The sequence below is a fragment of the Homalodisca vitripennis genome, chromosome 2, assembly GCF_021130785.1.
Source record: "Homalodisca vitripennis isolate AUS2020 chromosome 2, UT_GWSS_2.1, whole genome shotgun sequence".
NCBI lineage: Eukaryota > Metazoa > Arthropoda > Insecta > Hemiptera > Cicadellidae > Homalodisca > Homalodisca vitripennis.
Window position 1 is genome coordinate 139,438,340 of NC_060208.1, and position 17,106 is coordinate 139,455,445.

The 17,106-nt window shown below is 35.4% G+C and overlaps 1 protein-coding gene across 1 annotated transcript in view; it reads left to right on the forward strand.

The window, feature by feature from the left end:
* The first annotated feature begins 1,120 nt into the window (after positions 1-1,120).
* The window catches only part of LOC124354819 (tyrosine-protein kinase receptor torso), a 100,527-nt gene continuing 84,541 nt past the window's right edge, over positions 1,121-17,106 (forward strand). Inside the window, exon 1 of the mRNA XM_046805560.1 lies at positions 1,121-1,167. Coding sequence (XP_046661516.1) covers positions 1,122-1,167 — 46 coding nt within the window. The 5' untranslated portion in view covers position 1,121. The remainder of the gene's footprint in view (positions 1,168-17,106) is intronic.

Here is a 17,106-nt window from a genome sequence, read left to right on the forward strand (position 1 = left end):
AAAGAAGTTTATACCACACACACACATGCAGGCACGCGTGCACACGCACACGCACGCACACGCACACACACACACACACACACACACACACACACACAGGAATCCATACAAGAAGAAGAAGAACACACACCCATACAATTTTGATAACTTACAATAAACACATAAGTCAATAGATTTTAAAATTAAGATAAACTAACAACATATTTTAGAGTTAAAATTTAACATAAAACATATTATCATACAAATAAGATAGAAATACATAAACTATTGTAAAATTGAATCATCAGATAAAATAAAGTAATCTCTTTAGACTAAATACCACAGAATACATTAAATCTTAATATCAAAATAAAGGAGATTGTTATGCAAAGTAATTTTACAACACCTGGAGTCATAAAGTGAATTTAGATCAGCTGGTGACTACAATAATGGAATTTATTCTTACTCTAATCTCACTAGTAACTGGCTAGGATTAAAAATTTTAACAGTTAACTTTTTTGAAAAAATATACCTTTCCCTCAAAAACATACAAGAAAATTTATAGAAAAAAGTAATTTTACAATAGTAATGAATTTTCAACATGGACACTATGTATACTGTATATGGTCATTATTTTTCAGATTAAAAACAGCTAAACGTACTGTTTAAAATAAGAAAACAGTTCTTAATTAAACATACCGTTTCCTATTTTCACACAAGTATTCCTACATATTTTTATACGGTACTTTACACATTTTCATAAATCTGATTATATATTTAGATTTCAGAATGCCCAAAGTAAATATCCAGCAGGCTTTAATTTATTTACATCCAGAGGAGATAAGTTAACATTGAGCCTGCGAAGCGACGTGGTATTATCCCCCAGTTATAATATTTTACTATCTGTAATGTGACTAACTTACTTTCAAAAGTTTATCCACTTCCAGATACTACATTGACATTTTACATTTAGATGGGCCTTGGGTTCAAACCACAAGGAATGCTTATTTCCAAGATGAGGTTTCTTGATGTTTATCCTATCTAGTCTACCAATTAATTTTCTGAAGGATAATCATACAATCAAGTATTAATCCATGACACCATATATGGTAATGTATTGCTTTTTGTTCCAGAAAATATGTATGGAAGACTGTATACCTAAAAAAATGAAGTTTATCACAGGTAAAGGTAAGTAGTCAAAATTATATACACAGCGAAAATTTAACATAATGCATCTTGTTACTCATGGTTTGTATCATCTGTTATGTATGTTATTTACCAGTAATTGATGGCGTTTGTGCTCTCAACGAGATTATTAAAATAAATTAAAACATAAATTAATTAGATTACACAAGATGAACCCTTAAAAGGTAATTCTACAAAACGTTATCTGCTCTTGAAGAAGGCTTGGATTGTAACCAATTGACTTTTCCTGCACATGATCCACAGTAACAAAATAACTTAAATTTATGTTAAAGAATTGAGTATCATATATTATTTTAAAATGTAAAAATAATAATTTAATAATTAGCAAATGTTTTAAGATAAATATTTACAGCCCGTTATAAGAAGTAGTCACTTCTATCGGTTAGTCCCATGACTGCCTTTTTATTTTTTTAATAACTTTTTGTTAAGGAAATTGAATTTTTTTATAAGTAAAAAAAAAACATCACTCCCTCCAACTGTTTTTATTTGGGCCTGATCATAAAATTTCCTAAATATCTGTTTCAAAGTCCTACCAACTCCTCATGGAATAATTTAAAAAAATCATACTATACCTGTCTTCAGAAATAGGGTAAAGGGTTGTAATCAAAACTTTTTTGAAAATAAAAAAATAACTCTAATAAAAACGCAATTGCACCACCTTAATTTCTATAAGACACAACTTGAGGATTGCTAACTAAACAATTATTTTAATTTTTAACTATAAATGTATAACATTTGCCATTGGATCTTTCTTGTTGTTAACTAGACAAATACTTTGTTTTATTAAAAATATATTCAGTTTTATGCATTCTAAGAGTAAAGTTAAAAATTAAGTCTCAAGTTTTACAGTGTTTACTTTTAAATAACTGAATAACTAAAGAAATTAAAAGCATCTGGCTAATTAGCCGTTTTTAATAGTTTATTTATGCACAAATAACTCAACAAATAGGCAATCCCATAACTAAGGTCTGCCACAACTTTGTACACTGAGTCACCACTATAAATCTCTGAGACCGATTCATCATCGCAAAACTGTAGCAAACATCAATTTGAGCTTCTGATATATCCATTCTACACAAAAATGTCTCAATATAAGCACACAATACAAATAAATCTATTGACACAATGGCTAAACATAACTGCTGTCTGCAGTGCACGAATACAGCTGAACTCTAGTATACAATGGTGGAGCTAAGTGTTCACAGAGGAACCAAAGAGTTGTTGAAATCTAGAGGAACTGCCAAATGAGTGGCGATCACTAAAATAAATAAATAAAAATGCCTTTTATTTAGAGCGTCTCTCAGTACAAACTGCTTTACAGAGCAACTCAAGTCAAACTTAACACTAAGAACTTGTACTAAGGTTGGCTATTCTAATTCAATCCATAAACAATCTAAAGCTAAATTGGTGAGGTTAAAATACGCAACAGTCACTTACAACTAGTTAACATAAAATCCTTTAATTTAGATTTAAAACTAGACAGTGCTTGTGTGCTCTTCAAGCTACCGGATAGGTCATTGTACAATTTGGGGCCAAAGTAGGAAAAGCTCCTTCTACCGACTTCCAGCCTCACTCTGGGGAAGTGAAGCTGGTTGTCCTGGCAACTCCTACGTTGCGAGACCTCCTGTCTTTGCACAAGTTTTTCACAGAGATAAAGAGGTTCCCCGAATGTTAGGGCCTTGTGGATCTGTGGATCTTGTGGAGGCTGAGTTTTGCAATTTTTGAATCCTTCCAATGTCCTCCCTCAAGATACTGTTTCCATAGGCAGGATAGCAGTTAGTAAAAAACAGAGGAAATTACAGACCGCATGAGCTGTAGCTTCGCAGACTCCAGCAGTAAATTCCTAAATCTATACAGGCCCCTCAACCTACCCACAGCACGTTGGATAGTGTCAGTGACATTATCAGAGAATGTGAGGTTGCTATCAAGAACGATGCCGAGGGTTTACACCTTGTCGCTCACTGCCAAGCCCTCACCACCGATTCTGACCACCACATCTCTGTCACTGAGGGCCTGCACCACATTGTGTGGGGCTACATGAATGACAGAGTACTTGCCTATGTTCAACTGGAAACTATTGTTTACTGAACATATACAAATGTTTGAAAGGTCAGAATTGATGTTTGCTATGGACTCTTCAGCAGAGCCAGGTTCATACGACAAATGCAACTGACAGTCGTCAGCGTATAAATTAGATGTGTAACTTTGTAACTGGGGAAGTCAGATGTGTACAGGTTGAAAAGCAAAGGTGCAAGACAACTACCCTGAGGTACACCCCGCGTTTTGATCAGAGGGACAGATGTCTCACTCGTTAGCCTTGTGATCTGATCTCTGTCTTCTAGATACTATCTCACTCATTTGATTGCCTCTTCGCCAAATCCGTAGAAGTGCATCTTAGCCATCAGCATTGAATAATCAATGGAGTCAACTACTTGGGAGAAGTCTAGCATTATCAGCGTGCTGAAGTTCCCTTTATCTTTTGCGTCTCACTGAAAAGATTTACCAGGGCAGTACAAGTGCTGTGGCCTTTTCGGAAACCTGATTGCATTTTTGGCAAGATATTCTCTTCCTTCAGAAAATTTTCTATTTGGCATGTGACAGTTTTTTCTAAAATCTTTGAAGCTGCTGGCAATATCGAGATGGGCCTTAAATTGATGGACACTTTTCGGGGCAGCGACCTTTGGGATAGGGCAAACTATACTTGTTTTCCAGCCCTGGGAAAATACTCTGCTAGCAAGAGATTCATTAATGACATGTGTAATAGCTCCCAGGGCGTACAGACTCATGGCTTTTATCATTTGAATTGATATTTGATCACTGCCTACTGCTCTAGACTTGATGTCATTCATTGCTGATTTTACATCTTCTGTTGTTACAGCTGAGAAACAGAACTTACTTATTGAATGGTTTCTTTCCATCTCTTTGAAAGAATGTATAGCAGCTTGACTAGCTTTGTTATGACTACCCATTTCAACAAAGTATTTATTGATCTCATTTACATTTAAATGGCTTGGTAAGAAGTCATTAGCTTTGTTCTTAACACTTTGAGTGCTAGCCCTAAATAACATGTAAGTCTATAGAATGCTGGGCGTTTTTGGCGGTTTTCAAAAATGTATTAAAAAAAAGTATTTAACGTATAAGAAAAATACTTACATGCCTTAATTCAGCTTACTTTATTCTTTCTTGTAACGTGAGATTGTTAGTGTTTTTTTTTTTCAAAAACTACATATAAAAAATGTTTTTGAAAAACATATTTTTTGAGACAGCTTTTTTATCTAACAAACTAAACTAAGCATATATACAAATATTTGCAATGACCCATTTACAAATATAAACTGTCCTTTGAACAATACAAATCATGTTTTTATGTTTTGTAGTTTTTTATTGTGTGGTACACCTTAAAACATATGTTTTTGCACAGTGACACGTAAACAAAGCGACCGAAGTTGCTTTGTCATCAAGCTCACTCAATACATCTGACGCTTTCTAGTGGTGAATTATATTACTAAAAACCCAAATAACATTGTAGAGTAGGCAAAACCCGTTTAAATACGGACAATGTAATGTAATACCAATTGAAATGACAACCATGTAAAACTACAGGATTAGCATTCTTCGGAAGTTTCGCTGTTCCGTAAAATTACGGGATTAGCACTCAAGTGTTAAGCATATCACACTGCTTCAAACAGTTCCAGAAATCTTTACTAGAAGTCAGCTTATGATTCAAAAAATCTTTCTTTGCCCTCCACACCATACAGTTCAGCTCATTTCGTACTCTCTTGTACTTCTCCCAATCGGTACTAGCCATGGTTTTCCAGTATTGTCTTCGCAACTTATTTTTTATCTTTATCAATCTATCTATACTTTTATTTCTTCAAGGGGCTTTCTTCTTTGTGATTCGTTTGCAAACAACCGGGACTTACTCATCAAAAACTTTTCTAATATGAGTTGCGATGAAATTCTCAATGTTATCAACCCCTTAGACTTGTATTACTCCCCAATCAATATCAGAAATGTTTTTAACAGCTCCATCAGCATTGAACTTTGAGTAATCTCTGTAAGTAACAAACTTTGGCCTTTTTTTCTCCTTCTTACATATTATAATACAATAAATAAGCCTGTGGTCCATTATCTTCACCCCTCTGTGGTCCTTGATACTAGTTGCATCAACAATAACGCCGGTCCTCTCGACCTCCACAGACCTGTCCACTATGATGTGGTCTAACAAGGTAGTAGAGGTGTCTGTGGCTCTTGTAGGCTCTGTTATCAGCTGTATTGCGTTTGATTCTTTCAAGAGTCGGCATAAGTAGATAGCATCATTAGACGATTTTGAGAGTAAATTGACATTTGTTTTGTGCATTTTAAATGCTGGAATAAATCATTATTCTCATTTGTATCTCCCAACACTACAACTGAGTCCACTTCAATCACAAGGCCAACAAAAATAGAGTGAAACAAAGCTGAAAGTGAGGTGTAACTTACACAGGAGACCTGTAAACTACACAAATGCCAAGCCTAAGCCCCGTCACCCTCAAGACAACAGTGAGCGACTTAATACCAGGGTCTACACTATCACTGAGCGTGTACTCGTCAAAAACAATACCCTCTTTAATGTACAAGGCCACTCCTCCACCCATCTGCACTCCTGAGTGGCTCCGTCTCTTAGGGTCGCGGTCTCTGCGCAGCTTGACGTACCCTGTTATTTAAAAATTATCTGAGAGGGTACCAGGACTAAGCCACGTCTCAGACACACCAAAGTCAAAGTCACTGACAAGTGAAGTCATTTCATCAAACCCTGAGTTGAGGGATCTGATGTTGATGTGTCCAAACTTGAGGTGTCCAATACCCCCGTGCCAATCAGTTTCCCGAGACCTGAGAAGGTTCAGGAGTCGCTGGAGGGTCATCCAAAACAATCCCAGGCACAGGACCCAAACTGAGGAGTGGAGCTGGAGCCGCTTCGTCCCAGTCACTAGGGGAGAAGGCTGGAATACTAGCCGGACTCTGCAAAGCCGTTGAAACAGCTGTCACAAACAAGGAGGCCAGGCGAGAGACCTTTTATTGCATTTCACGCCGTCCCTTGAGAGGTCCCGTCTGCCAACACAAGTGTTAGCTTCCACGAGGTCAACGCCAAAGTTGTTGCACATTAAATCTAATTGGACGTTGAAATCGTGTAAAGCTTTATACCCAATGTCATGCCGAATCAAGATGCTGTTCAAAAAGATTTTTGAATTTGGAAAATTTGTTTTGGCAGCATATAGCAGATCCGCCATACTATGGAAGGCCTCCCGCTTACCATGCCCGCCGTTGTATCCAGAACCCCCCCGGTAGCCTTTCCTAAGATTATTACAGCTAACATGAATAAATATTACCGATAGACTTACTCCTACATAACTTAACAATCTATTCTTAATGTCTAAAATTTTTCCTCCTGGACAACACTCCAAATAAGCTCCGCGAGATACACACTGCCTGCCTGTATATCTCAAGTGAGAGTCCCCAATAAGCAGCACATCCTTGAAGCTGAGAGAGTCTTGGGGGGCTGCTGACTGGGGGCAGTGGTGCCAGTGCTGCAGTCTGCCGGTCGTCCAGTCTCAGGGGTGGTCATGGTGCCGACGTGTCCGACACTGGTAACATGTGATGCAGCATCAGACGTGAGCAGCTCGTCAAGGAGAGAGTCAGCGTCGGAGTTCCGTCTCTGTCGTGCTCGAGTCTCCATGCGCTCACCTCGCCACGCAGACACCTGAGGTCAGCCTCCAACACCTCCACCGTAGTTAGCAGAGCCTGGCGCTCAGCAGTCAGAGCTGCCAGCTTTTCGTGACTCTCCAAGAGCACCCTTTCAGTGTCCACATTCACATTCTTGCTGGCAGACTCTTGGAGATGCAACTTTCACTCCCTGCACTTAATTAATTTGGCATTGAGTCTGCTTAATTAATTTGGTAATGTCGGCTTCGTAGCGGTCCTCCAGCTCACAGCACTGAACATATTTACATTTAAAGCTGTTGTTCAAGTCCATGCATCAAGATCCTGTCTGAACACTACATGATCTACCCAATTGGAAATTTGTAGTCTGCAACTGTGACAGTGGGATTGCTTATCAGCTGTTCTGTTGACTTCAGCTGGCAATTACAATGAATTATATCTTCTATTAGCCACTGTCTGCTACTGAACTGGTTAAGTGGCAGCTGGCCCTGAGATTGGCGGTTCAAATCCCACTAGTAGCAAATAATTTTTGCAAACTTGAAATCAACTGGTGTAGCATATTTAATAATTTATTGCAATAAACATATGCTGCAATAATATTTATGAGTATTTTAGCATTTTTTAAATAATTTTCTGTGATTTTATGGCTATAAATTTATATTTATTATTTTATTTACTTGACGTCAGAGAATAATGTGAGAGTATGAGAATAATTATAGCATTTTGATTGAATTATTGTGATGAAAGTGACTGAACAATTGTTTTATTAAATGACATTTTGTATGTTTTATTTATTGATAATTTATTAATAATACGAGTTATGGTTTAAACTAACTTGTATAGTTTGAAATACAGTTGCATTGCTAAGGTCTTTCTAAGTCTCATTCTTCCTTAATCAATTACACTAATAAAATGGTGAAAAGGACACAATACCCCTGTGGGAAGTGCACAAAAAATGTTAACAAATGTAAAGCTGTTCTATGTAAGGGACTGTGCGCTAAATGGCATCATTTGAAATGCACTTCATTGACTTTGGTTGAATTCAATGATTTGCACAAGACGCCAGGGAACTGGGTATGTGATAAGTGCTCATCAACTGATGTTACTCTTGGCCTTGAAGAAGAAAATGAAGAAATCGCCAATGATATAACCCAGGAGATTGAAACGCAAAATAAGATAGTAAAAATTTTAAATGAAGATTTAAATTTAGCCAATGAAGAAATCAGAAAACTCAAAACCCACTGCTCAAAACTTGAAACAATGGTTTTAAATAAAGAAGAAACTATATTGCTACTAGAAAAACAAGTCCAGGAGTTAAATTCTATAGTTAAAAAACCTGTATGGCCTAAGTTAAACAAAAGTGTTTCAGGATGTTCAGATGGTAGTTTGCCCATTCCTCATTCAACGCCTATCTGTAGAAGCATGATGGAGAAAAACAAAATGTGTAGGCCTAACACTGAAAATAATCCAAATGAATCCTTCTCAACAATTGTAAAAGGGAAAAAATCCAATGCCAAGTCTACAAGAGCGGGTTCAATTTTTGCTATTGAAACACAGAACCGCTATAAGCTACTTGAGGAAGAAGAGGATGTAATTTCAATTGAGAATGATTGTGAAACCTTAAATGAAAATCTGTTTACCTCAAAAAAACACAAAATACTTATCTGTGCTGACAGCCATGGCCGTGACCTTGCCTGGCAATTAAACAAAGCTCAAGAAACACATGAAGCTGTAGGGTTTGTAAGACCAGGTGGTCGAGCAAGGGATGTACTAAATAAAAGAAATATAGAAGCAGAAAAATTAAAGAAAAACGATGTACTGATTGTATTGTGTGGGACCAATGACGTTGCAAGGAATGAAGCGGAAGAAGTTTTTGTAAACTTAACATCAACACTACAAAAAACTACAGAGACTAATGTTATTGTGGTGGACCTTCCAAAGAGGTATGATTTGGCCGATTGGTCATGTGTGAATGGAGAAGTTTATGAAACAAACCGGCGAATTAAAGACTTCTGCCAAAACTATAGTAATGTAATGTGTGTAGAAGCAAGTGAAGCAGGAAGACACCTACATACTCAGCAGGGACTTCATCTCAATACGAAGGGGAAAAGATGGATCGCTGAACTCTTAGCAAAGAAAATTGTGGAACTGACAACCAAGAAGACAACTACTGAGGAGGCTCTGAACTTGAGCATCAGTGGAGATCAGCCCCCTCCCCCCGGCACTGAGCCCTCTTCGGGAAACGACCTCAACACCCTCGAGGCAACAGACCCATAACTTTCTCAACAGGACAAGACAACAGACCCTTAAGTATACTCCACTTAAACATCCAATCAATCAGGAATAAGCTTGACTCACTAGATTTATTCTTAGATAATACTAGCTATGATATTTTGACTATTTGTGAACATTGGCTTTGTGAAGAAGAGATATCTCTGTACACTCCCCGTGGGTATATATTGGCTGATAGTTACTGTAGGAAACATTTGTTAAGAGGAGGCAGCGTAATATTTGTCAGACAGGAAACTGAATGTAGAATTTTAGATGTAACAATGTTTGCTTATGACTTTGGTTTTGAAATAACAGCAGTATTTTTGCCTGAATTAAATCTTTTAATTGCCTCTTTATACAGAACACCTGACACTAATGTAAATTGTTTTCTGATTTCATTAGAGCTATTTTTATTACATGTTAATAAAAAATACGGTGATAAAAAAATTATACTTTCAGCAGATTTCAATATAGATATTGGTAAAATAACCTCAGAATCACAGTCTTTCCTGAATTTGTTGAGATCATTTAATTTATATTGCTTGAATCACAACCCAACTAGGGGAGATGCAGTACTAGATAATATTGTTACAAATATTAGCAAAGATAATACAGAATGTCAGGTTATTGAACCACATTTGTCAGATCATGCGGCTGTGTTTGCAAAGCTATATGGTCTATTTCTTGCAAATAAAGTTAGGCCTCATAATCCAAGCAATTTATATAAAAATATTAGAGATTTAACCCCTACAACTATTTTAAACTTTAAAGACATGTTAGTTTTAAGAGACTGGAGGCAACTATATTGTATGTCCGATGTAGAAGAGGGTAGTGAATATTTTATTTCTGTTTTGACAAATTCTTATAACAAATGCTGTAGAATTAAACAGGTTAAATTAAAGTATCCTAACAGGCCAAGAATTAAATGGCTTACACCAGAAGTGAAAAAATGAAAGAATTCATCATTTTACTATATGACAGATAAAAGAACAGTAAGGGTACAATAAATGAAAGTAAACATAAAGAAGCATATACTGATGCAAAAAGAATTTACAAAAACAAAATAACTTTAGAAAAAAAACATGCCAATGAAAACTTTATTGCCAATGCTTCAAATAAATGTAAAGCCGCCTGGAATATAGTTAAAGCTCAATCAAATAATGGCAATGGTAGTAACAGTCAAGTTAGTGTTATTGATTCTGAAACGTTTAATGATTATTTTGTTAATTTAGTAGGTAAGTTAGGTTTAAGTAGTTCTAATAGAAATGTAACTGAGAATCAAGCCATTGATTATGTAAATACATATGTCACAAATTGTTCTGAGGATGGAAAACATTTTAAATGGAAACCAATTAGACAAGTTGATATTTGAAAAAGTGTGCAAAATCTAAGTACATCTCGTAGTGAAGACTACTATGGGTTTTCAAACTTTATTGTTAAAGAAATTATTGAAATAATCTTAGAGCCCCTACATTTTCTTTTTAATAGGGTATTAGAGAAAGGTGTATATCCCAGTTCTTTTAAGATAGCTAAAGTTACTCCAATATTTAAAAAAGGAGACAAAACTGACCCATCAAGCTATCGACCAATATCTCTGGTTCCCATTTTTAGTAAATTATTGGAGTCTTGTATTAAGCAACAGTTAAGCGGCTATTTTACTGAAAATGGCCTCTTTTGTAATGAACAGTTTGGTTTCATACCAGGGCGAAATACAGTAAAAGCAGTAGAAAAACTTGTGGAACAAGTTATTTTTAATTTTGAGAACAAATTAATATCATCTGCTACTTTAATTGACTTGACAAAAGCTTTTGACTGTATCTCGCACAATTTATTAGTAAAAAAGCTGTTTGCATATGGAATACAGAATAAAGAACTTGATTTATTAGCATCTTACCTTAACGATAGAAAACAAATGGTGGTCCAGGGCCAAGAAAAATCAAGTTTTAAAGGTGTGAATGCAGGAGTCCCCCAAGGCTCTGTCCTTGGACCATTTTTATTCATCATATCAATGAATGACATAGCTTTTAATTTACCTTGCCCATCAGTTTTATACGCTGATGATACTACACTTTTGAGCTGGAATAAAAGTTTGGATACACTGCTTGAGGACGAAACACAAGCCATAGAAACTGCATTAGAATGGTTTGAAGCAAACAACCTTGTTGTAAATAGTAACAAAACAGAAAAAAATATTTTTTCCTTGACTCACTATATTTATAAAGATGTAAAGCCTGTAAAACTGTTGGGACTTCACCTAGATAGTAGATTGAGCTGGGACCAACACATTCAAGAGTTATGCAAAAAATTATCTAGAGTCACATTTCTTTTACGTAAGCTTTTGAATTCTGTGACAACGAATATGCTAATTACTACCTATTGTGCCTTTTTCCATTCTCATCTTAGATATGGCATTACACTATGGGGTAATAGCTGTGGTTCTCAAAAGGTTTTCATATGGCAAAAGAGAGCCCTAAGGGTAATAAAAAATGTCCCAGAAAGAGAGTCCTGTGAGCCTCTTTTTAAAGAACTACATATAATGACTCTACCTAGCCTATACATTTACTGTTGCTTGGTTGATGTTAAAGAAAATCTAAAAACACTCAGGGTTAGACAAGAAGTTCACAGATATCCTACTAGGAAAAACCATATAATAGAAATGTTACCAATAAAATTAGAAAAAACTAGAAGTAGTCACTGTATTATGAAATTAAAGATGTTCAATAAACTGCCTCAAGAGGCATGGCATGTAACATTAAAAAGATTTAAGGCAGTTTTAGAACATTGGCTCAAATATAAAGCGTTTTACTCTGTACAAAGTTATTTGGCCTGTGATATTAGTATCTTAAGATTTTAAAATTAGTGTAGTACCCCCTGTTTATTTATTTAATTGTTAATAATTTATCTATTACAATTTATCCTTTTGTAAATTTTTCTGTTATATCGTTGTTAAATTTTAGCTAAATTAGAGCTAAGCCTGGTTGATGAAAGAATGTAATAATTGTTACCTGTAACATTGACTAAGCCCGCTAGACAAGTTTGTTAATGTACACAATATATAATAGTGGGATGTAAGCTTTAGCATAGAATGACTTTGTCGATTGCATATTTTATGTTTAAAGACAATAAACTTTCTCATTTCTCAATGTTCAGCCGAAGAGAGCTCGTCATGCAACGAGTCCTGCTCCTGTGTGAGTTCACTGTTAGCTTCAGACAAGTCATTGAGCTTATTCATGAGAGACGTAACACAAGGAACTAATTTACTAATTGCGCCTTCACCAAATGTAGCCGCTATTGATCTAAGTTCACTACAAAATAAAGCTGCTAAATCAATTACATCTTCATTGATACAAAATAAGCCATCAATGACGTTGAGAAGTTCGCTAGATCTGGTGATAGGAGGCATTTTAGTCAAATTATAAAAGAAAATAACCTAACAATAAATAAAATTTGTCAATTAATTATATAAGAATAATAAATAATGATATTAAAATAATTTACTATATTAATAACTAATTAACAACAATTACGAGCCACAACCTTAAAAACAAAAACTATTCAATAAAGCTAATAACAATAAATAGTTAATAAAACGAGTAACAACAATCAACAGTAATAAATAGACTAATAAATAAATACCAACAAATAAATAACAACAGTAAGCGCAGATATTGAAGTGAGCCGTAATTCAGCAGGCCGGCCATAATTATTGCATAGATGAACAGGAGTTATGTTCAATAGTTGAAGGCGTTGCAATGTCCCGGCCATATCTGTAGACGGTAGAGCTGTGCCGGAAACCAGTTAGTGGACCTCTGTGGCAGCAACGTTGGTAGTGCCGGCAGCCGTCTGTGCAGTATCGTTGCGCAGAAGATAAACTGGTGGTGACAGCTTGCACGTTTAACTCTGTTGACTGCTGAAATTAGTCATAACGAATTTCACATTCACTACCTACAGTTTGTGTTGTTGATGGTGGCAGTAATTATTGTTTCGTCACACTTATATTAAAAGTAAATAAAATGTTCACAACTAGAAAACATCGATGGGACGTCAATAAAATATAATAAAATTGGGGAGCGATGTCCACTCCGTCAAAGTAAGGTAGACCAGGTCTACCAACCTGTTGAACTAGTTGTGGAACAATTTTTTGCATGATAACTAGTAAATTTCATTTCTTAAGAAGCCACAGTGTGAGTTGGAGAATTGTAAGATTTGAAACAGACATATAAAGATTGATTGCCATCAACAATTTCATTCTGGAGCATGAGAATACTATTTTTTAACCCTTTGACCACTGTAGATTATGCAGCCAGCTGAGCCAGTTGCACTGAGTTTATCTTAGCCGAACTTACTCAGACAGCGAGGCACCAGCTGCAATCCTTTCATTCACCTTTGGTTAACCATATATGTTGTACAATACTAGATTTTGCTTTTGTTAAATTATTTTCTAGTGTATTTAGGTTTTCATTCCTAAAAAAACTTTGATAGTGTATTAGCCTATTCCAATCAGAATATAAATAAGACAATTTATTACACAGTTTTACTTTAGAACAATCCTAGAAGTTTATTAGTTCATGGTAGTCTGAAATAACACAAAGTAACGTAGCTACCCTCACACATGTAGTGGGATTCACGTCTTGTTTTTCACATATATGCTGTATTTATCTTAATTGATAATATAGTTGTAAATTCTCAAGAGTGAGTTGTGGTAACGAGTGATGTACTATTAATCTATAATTTTATATTAACTAAAACATAAGTTTTCATGGTAACAAATTATGAGTTTCATGTACTATTTGTAGCTTATGTATTATACATGAAGGGCTTATAAGCCAAGGGGTACAAGTCCAAAAAACTTGTTTCTGAGAAATCATGGTTAAAGTCAGTGTTAAAAAAAAATTATTACCATTGTGGTAGATCTACAAAAAATATTTTTTAGTGTTTGATTATGTAACTGAAAAAGTTTATTCATGCTTGTTTACATTTTTAAAATGCCTTTGGGTGTAAAGTTATATTAAAATAAAAGTTTAAGTCATGACTTGTTACCCCTTGACCACAAACTAAATAGATGGTTTAAAGAACATGGAATGAATAAAACAAGTGTAAGTAAGAAAGTTTTGTTTTATTGATACAAAGTAATAACTTATTTTGTTTTCCTCTTCTGAATAGTCACGATAATATAACAACCAGAGTGTTTTTTTACTTAGTCAGAGTCTGTTTCATAACAATTCCCACCATTTTCTATAGAGTCTGCTCCTTCATCGTTTGGCTCTGATACTTGAGGCTGTGGCACTTCAACTTGTATAGTTTGACTCCTGGTTTTAGCACGGGGGTTTCCTTCATAGTCCAGTTTTTTGTAAAACTCATGATGGATAGGAGGAACGTAGGGTAGAAGTTCTTGAAGGTCTTTGTACTTGGAAGCTTTAATTTTTTTTCCTTTCTTGTTTTGGTTCTAGTAAGGGGTAGTTCAGTGGGAGTTCTACCAGATGACTTTGCTTTCATGTCATAGGTTGAGAATGGCATAGAATCATTAAAAGTTGTTTTATAAAACAATGTCCATGGTAACGTCTTTTCTGTATTGAAGCCACTGCATTTGTCTGATTCCAACAACAGATCTTTTAAAAAGATGTTGTACCCCTTCAAGTGTAATGAACTCTTCCTCTTCCATACATTTTACCATGAACCTTTTGCAACTTTTAGCAATGATTCCAGCCCAAGTGGTCAGGAACAATCACAGATGTATTCGTGTTTCTTTTAGCTAACTCTATAGTTCCAAAATCATGATCACAGTTGTGTGTACGAGTGGCCTGGCAGCAAAAACTTGTGGTCGACAACTTCAACTTGGGTTTTTTGAACAACATACAGCCAAAATTTAACTACATAATGACTTTTGTTTTGTCCCCCACAGTTATCACTAAATAATGTTAAATGATTAACGGTAGGGGGCAGTGCCTTCACGTACTGAAAACATGCATGACATAATTTCCTCACAACCTCTTGACCGCTTTGGCCCTCATGCCACAAATACATAGAAGCTTGTCCTGAGCTTATGTCATGGATACACAAGTTATAAGTCCACAACTGTTCTAGAATAGTAGACCTTAGAACACGTCAAGACTGGAGTTGGCAGCATTTTTGTAAGTCAAAACAAACCGCCTTGTGGCTTGAATCATTTTTGGCTTGTTCTTTGGCTTTGTCTAATTGTGCTTTAGCACTCTCTGCCTTGCGTAGGTGGAGTTCTTTCTGTACTGTAGCTGCCTGTTTTTCGTCAGGTGATCCATGTACAATAAGCCTGTTGGAGTCTGTCACATGTAGCACATGTGTCTGTTTTGTGGCCTGTGAAAACTTAAATTGAATTTAGTATTAAAAACATACCTGTAGTATGGAAGCGTTACAGGCTCCTTACCTTTTTCTTTACACAGCTCCTTGTAAAAATCATACATTTTTTTTTTTACATTAAGGCCAGGATTAAGATACTTTTATATTTGGATTTTGTTGACGTGAATAGTCTATAGTGTATCTAGGAAATTTCATAATATGCTCCTTGACAAACTCCAACTTTTCTGGGTTGGTTTTTGTTTCTGAGGAATTTTTTACCTCGCTTGTCTCTTGGTGAAATAGATGTTCCTGATAGTTGTTTTCTTTTTACAATATTCATAACTCTTTTGTTGGAAATGTCAATTGTTTTAAGAAAAAACTCCTTGCATACTCTTTTTCCTACCAAAAAATACTGGCACGAAACAGATTTATTGTAATGTTCATTGTTTGCTCTGGTCTGATGTGGACTATGGTGTAAAATTACAGAATTCAAGAAAGCCGACTGGCAACTCCCAGTTTCCAAGAGCCCAATACTCATTAAATATTTCTTGGCGTTTCTCTTGAGGAATATCACTGCACTGCACTCATACCTACAATTATGGTTAAAATTTTCTGACCTGCTTTGGTTGATGGTTTTTCCCTGTTCTGTCAGTGTACCCTTCCCCTTTATTGCGATCAATCGACCCCTTTTTTCTCTTCCACTGATCAGGCCTTCTTGTTTTCTTCTTTCCTTCATGTTTTTGTCTTTTTGCAGGCGGTCCATTATTTTGCTCTTCTACAACCACGCCACCTGGAGAATAGATTTTGGGATTAGAAAATTAGTATAAAGTTATGACTTTGCTGAAACTTTTTTAATTATTAGACGTTGTAATGTATTTGTATAAGCATTTATTGTCCACGATTATTTAATTGTATGGTCACCTATTGTTATTAGTTAGAAGAGATGTGGTTTCAACAATTTTTTTCATATATTTTTTTCCTTAAAGGTGAACTAAACAGAAAATAAATAATGCAGAGTGGTAGTTTATTTTTTCCAGTGGATAAATTATTATGGTTATTATAATTGAGGCAAGACTAATGTAGTACTAACTATGCAGCTGATGAATAAATGTCTTTGAAGGCTAACTAATGTGACTAGGCCTAATTCAGAATTGTTGTGTAGCCAGGAATTTTGGCTGGTCTGTGTAGCAACAAATAACTTACTTCTTTTACTATATTTCTATATCCTCAGTTTGTTGATTGCTTTTCTTTCTAATTTACTTACATGGAGAAAATATGGTAGGCCTAGCTTATTAGATAAATAATACAAAAACTTACTTGTTGATGGGGCGATTTCTGAAAAGATCTCTTGCAGAATTGTCTTCATTTCCACTTGGCAAATAGTCAGGGTCTGCGTCTGTGTCATCTGCAGAAAAAAAACAAAATTAATTAACTTGATGTACATAAGCCTTTGTCTTCAACAAAAATTGTGTAAATAATTCATTAATTAATAATAGAAGCTGATGTTTACAATGGGCCTAGCCTACTTCCAGAATAACTGTTCTTTAAGAAGCAGAAAAGGCTTTGTCCCTTTAAGAAGAAAGTGTGCATAAAATGATCTTGGTAGTACCATATTTGTTTGTTAAAATTGTAAACTAT